At 31.5% G+C, this 5,741-nt stretch overlaps 1 protein-coding gene across 1 annotated transcript; it reads right to left on the bottom strand.

Annotated features, from left to right (window-relative positions):
- Positions 1–373: 373 nt before the first annotated feature.
- On the bottom strand, positions 374–5,741 carry LOC143908935 (facilitated trehalose transporter Tret1-like). Its single transcript, XM_077426797.1, has 9 exons — positions 5,281–5,741; positions 3,336–3,574; positions 3,118–3,265; positions 2,870–3,045; positions 1,898–2,018; positions 1,603–1,820; positions 1,289–1,534; positions 1,137–1,223; positions 374–1,063 (listed from the first exon to the last, which is right to left on the bottom strand). The coding sequence occupies exons 1-9, from the start codon at positions 5,354–5,356 to the stop codon at positions 923–925; spliced, it is 1,452 nt and encodes a 483-aa protein (XP_077282923.1). The 5' UTR covers positions 5,357–5,741; the 3' UTR covers positions 374–922.

The raw sequence follows: 5,741 nt of genomic DNA, 5'->3' as shown, positions 1-5,741 counted from the left end.
AGATTAAACTGGTTTTTATATATTTTATTTATTTATCTGTGATAGGATAGTGTGTTAATTCGTCACGATACGTTTAATTGAGTTTTGGAATAATTCTTGTGTAAAAATATGACTTGAATGGCAAATGGCAATGAGCATTTAGCACCATCTATTGAAAATTTATTCAATTATTTAATAAATAATTAATTTTTCTATTTGTTTCTTATATTGTTTATATGTATGTAGGTAGTGAGTTTTTACCATTTTTTTTCCATTTATAAACAATTAAATATAAATATTAAATTAAATATATTTAAAAGGTATTTGAAAAATATTCGACCGCGTGCTAATCGAACACAGGACTAAACACATTTCTTTTAATTTTTTTTTATTTAATAACTTAATATGCCAACACCCATGCGATGATATTTCATCGGGTACAACACTAGTATAACATAAAACCAGAAGCTTGGTGAGAATGTTTCCATTTGCATTGAATATTTGTGACGATTCAATTTACATACATATATGTTATATTTTTGGCTTAAAATGAGATTTTATACTTCAGGCAAGCATATTTACAATTTTATATAATTACCTACATATGTAAATAGTATTATGTATGTATATATAAAAATTACATATTCATTTATTTGCTAATACTTTTAGCCCTTGAAGGACGCAGTGACGGAAGTTGGGTCATGTCTTGTACTTATAATTTTATTCATATCAGTCGTATTATTTTTACAGAACTATATTCATTTTAGTTGCTATAAGTACATGCACATATGTAAATATATGTTACTTAATACAAGTGACATCTGTGATTTTTATTGTAAAACAGTATAAAAAATATGATTTTGTATGAAAATCTCACTTCATACATTAACAAAGTACAATGTATATTTTCACTATAAAGTTCATATAAATTAAAATTTATAAATTATTTTATCATCATTTCCAACTCCACTGCAATCTCTTGGGGGGATCTTCCTTTAGTCTCCGGAAGCCAAACAATAGTAAAGATTGTGCCGAAACAGCACACCGCCGAAAAGAAAAAGAACACGTAATGATCGCCGAGCAACTGCAACATAACAAAAACATGAAAATCAAACCCACACACGTTGGCAAATCAACAACATCAATTATATAACCACCTCAACAGTTGGACCGAAGAATTGAAGCAACACAAAGGATGTCAACCAAATAACGGCGGCTACAATGGCACCACCGACACCTCTCATCTATAATACAATCCAAAAATACATATATAACAACATGCAAGTAATACAAATCAATGTAAAATTACCTCATCCAGGTACAATTCAGCCACTGTTATATATGTGACGGATCCGAGTCCAATATAGTACACCAAAACACTCCACGACAGAGTTACAACGGGCACAAGTGCTATCACCATATCCATTGCACTAGCAGCTGCCTCAGGATCCGCATTAGGATCAGACTTGAGATACCCAGCAGACATAGCCCAGAAGTAAAATCCGAGCACAGACATGCTCAAAGCCAGCAGAGAGCACGACCACGCCAGCAAAGACTGGAAAAAACATTCAAAATGTTCACACAGGTCAAATGTGATTAGTAGATTTGCAATTGCTGCATTACTTTTCTGCCAGTTCTGTCGACAAATAATGGAGGCATCATTGCTCCTACACACATCAAACCTCCATACACTATCGTCGAGGTAAACGGATCCAATATTCCTCCGGCCCTTTTGAATATAGTGCTGGCGTAATTGTGTACGGCAAATATGCCACTGAAGGTTTGTATACTTGAGATCCCACTTCCTAATATGAGTCCTCTTACTGATGCTGGATGCTTAACTGCAATGGTGTGTGTTATTTGATTAATGTTGAATGCGTAATTTTAATGGAGTTTATATGATTTTTTACCAACGTACAAAATTCTCGCACGGTGGCTGCTTTAGCTGCTCCAGCTTGTTGAACTTTCAACTCTTCAAATGCAGTAATGGCATTACTTTTATCACACTTTCTCAACCAAGCTAAAGCTGATAGGGCTTTCTAATAAAACAAACGTTACATAAGTGTTCTTGTTAAATTTAAACTAAATAATTATTAATGAAGAGAAACTTATCATTATAAAACACCAATGAATGACCGTTATGAGGAAAATTGTTCTTAATTCTTAATAATCTTTAGCTGGCGCTTTGGAATAGAGTTATAAGCCAATTTTGTTATAGTTTGTTTGTTTAGAGTTATAACCCAACCTTGGGTCAACTAAATGCCAGTATATTTGCATAGATGTTGAGCAAATATGTACATATATTATGGTAAATATTTTACTATACAACAAATAACAAATAACTTTTTGCCATTCTTTATTTACATCACTGAAGAATTAACACAATCCTTCATGAATCATGGTGATAAAAATATACAAGTAAATTAAGGTGACCAGACGTCCCGGATTGGGTGTCCCGTATTGAAAAGTGTCCCGGACATGAAACCGTTTTCGAACATGAAATACATATTTTTTGGGTTTGGATTTTTGTGCGAAATAGCGCGTATTTCATTTTAGCTAAGCGTAGATACTTCTTAATCAAGTAGATACTTTTAAGTCAGTATTGCACTAATTTTATTTTTAATTTAAAATGGAATAGTAATAATTTGCAGTATAATTAGTAATATGTCCTTTTTCATTTTCAGATTATTGCGCGTAATTTTTGAGATTTGAGGTTTTTATTTTGAAGAAAATATTTTGATTTATAAATTGCTATTTTAAGTTACTTAAAATAGCAATTTATAAATAAATTACTATAAAAGTGTTAAAACATTTATCTCAAAAAGCATTTTTTTCATGTGTCCCCTATTGCAACGGATAAAATCTGTTATAAAAATATGATATAATTTACCTCATCTTGTCCATTGAGCACCAGATAAACCGGTGATTCTGGCATTTTCCACCAAACAGGTAAATACAAAACACTTATCAAAAGATATGCATTTACAGTGGTATAAAAAGACGCATAAGCTCCAACGATAAATGCAGAAAATATTCCCATAACATAAAGCAGTGCCAAAAATCCTCCTACACAACAATTTTTTTTAATTAAACGTATTAAATGTATTAAACCATACTCACAATCATTTTCAATAATACCTAATGTGCCTCTGATTCTACTTTCAGCAACTTCATTGCTGTAAATTGATGCAACTGTGATGGATCCAGCAGCACCGGCTCCGCCAAAAGCCCGCCCAATGAACACAAAAGTCATTGTACTGCCCAAACTTATGAACACCCAATGAATCTGCACGTTTTAAAACAATCAATAAGTGTGAAGTATACACTTTCCGTGTTGTGTTTTTCAAATATCTCACCATAAAGCAAAGAGAGACAATGTATCCAGCGAATTTGCGTCCTTTAGCATCCGCTAATAAGCCGTGAACCGGAGCCGATACGAGAGCTCCCAAGCAGAATGCACCCCCGACCCATCCTGAAAATGTGGAGTCGATTCCATCCACTCCTGACGGTAGTGATGGACCTCCATCTTCCAACTGAGGCACTGCAGCTGAGCTCCAACCGATGGCATGTCCGTACATCGTTGCCATAAATGAACCTTGAAAGAAATATCAATTTAATTGTTATAAAGTTCTTTGGCGAAAACATTTTCCCGAAAACAATTAATTGATCAATGCCATACGAATTAATATGAAGTGTTTTACTAATTGATGTAAATTAAGCCAACGAGACCTACATTCCAATTAAGATCAATTTTAAATGTTCATTTGAATGTAATAGATAGATGTAGTGTATAGAAGTTTACATTTGCTATGAAATGTCATTCGTTGATATATTTTATGTGTTTCAATATACATATAAACCCCCTTTAACTGACAGATTTCAAGTTATAACTAGACTGCGGATAGAGACATTGCTTTTTCCAGGAATCAGGGTGGTTTGGCTCTATTTACAAAGCCAGAGTACAAAAAAAAAAGGTTGGGCGAACCGTTTACAACAATTGAACAATAGCATTTACAACAATTTATCAATAAACGGCGCGCTGTGGATCCGGCCACTAGTCATAACTAGAGTGCGGATAACCAAGGTGCCGCTTATTATTCAATTGTTGTAAATGCTTTGTAAAAAAGGTTCGGCAAACCTTTAACCGCTTAGCTGCCCAAAGCGCCTTAAGGCGCAAACAGCCGTATCTATTATACGCTCAGCGCGTCGGCTGGGCGTCTAAGCGGTTAACAATGCATTTACAACATTTGAACAATAAACGGCACCTTGGTTATCCGGGCTCTAGTTATAACATTTAGTGCTTTTATTCCCGTAACTAGTGTTGTGCCCGATGAAATATCATCGCATGGGTTATGGAATATCAAATTATTAAATAAAAAAAAAAAAAAAAAATGTGTCGATCCTGTGTTCAATCAGCCCCCGGTCGTATATTTTAAAATACCTTTTAAATATATTTAATTTAATATTTATATTTAATTGTTTAATATGAAAAAAATGGTAAAAATACCTTCCTACTTACATACATATAAACAATATAAAATACCATTAGAAAAATTAATTAATTAATTAAATAAATTTTCAATAGATGGCGCTAAGTGCTCAGAGACTTATTTCCCTAGAGGAAACATTGGTAGCAAACAGTATATATTTTTTGTTGATTTGTTATCATGTTCGTATTATATTCGTACGTTTTATTGGCAGTGTTTTTACATACATATGTTGAATCAAAGCGTTATCTCATATATGATAAAAAATAGAGCAATATTATATATAAATGATAAAAAGTCATTATATTATAATATATTCTTTAATTAATTTGACACACTCAACTAATATAAACCTTGTAAAAATATATGCAAATTCTCTTATAAATTGATAATTTATAAAAATAAAATCAATCTTAGGATTATTCTAGTTCAATAGGGTCCTAAAATTGATGATTTTTTTTATATATTTAATATTATAATTAATTTTCTCTCCTAAAAGACTTTCTCTGACTTTCTATGAAAGACTTTTTTTAACAAAAAATTGTGATATAATTTAATTTAAAAAAATGTACGATTATTCTACAACTCTATGTAAAGTAAAAATATTAGACGGTGACACTTTCATGAAGAAACTTTTATACATATAATTAATTAAAAGTCAAAATCTTTCGACAATACGATGGCCACTCTCTTCTACTTTTGTATATCTTTGAGAAAAATATCCCAATTATTATTGAGAATACAATTTTCAAAAAAAATTTCTTTAGATATTTATAAGTGTGGGGGATTAAAATCATAATGTGAATTAACTTACATGTTATAACTGCGACATATTGATTGAAAGTACTAGTTTTATATGCAATATTAGCAATATCAGACTTTTCAGACATGTTTACTTTGGGTCAAATATATATGTAGGTACAATTGACTAATTGGGAAAACACTCCGAAGACAATGTTGAAAGAGTATTGTCCGTTACGTGTTTCATCATTATCTGAATTGAAGAACGTCCGTTGAGAGGTTTACGTACATACATACATATACATATATTCCCATAAGCTTTTTTAACTTATCTTGTGTGGCAAGTTACATACATACTTCACACAAACTAATTATAACAACGGTGCAATATATATAAAAGCCAAGTTGCAACATTATAAATTATTACAGTTTATTTATTTTATTACATTTTGTTTTGAAACAAAGATTTTCAAACTTTAAGAAGTAAATTTAGACTGATATAATTATATTTGTAAATTATTATAACTCAATAGC

This window comes from Arctopsyche grandis, chromosome 3, assembly GCF_051622035.1.
Source record: "Arctopsyche grandis isolate Sample6627 chromosome 3, ASM5162203v2, whole genome shotgun sequence".
NCBI classification, from domain to species: domain Eukaryota; kingdom Metazoa; phylum Arthropoda; class Insecta; order Trichoptera; family Hydropsychidae; genus Arctopsyche; species Arctopsyche grandis.
The sequence above is the reverse complement of the archived record's forward strand: the minus strand, read 5'-3'. Positions and strand labels throughout refer to the sequence as shown.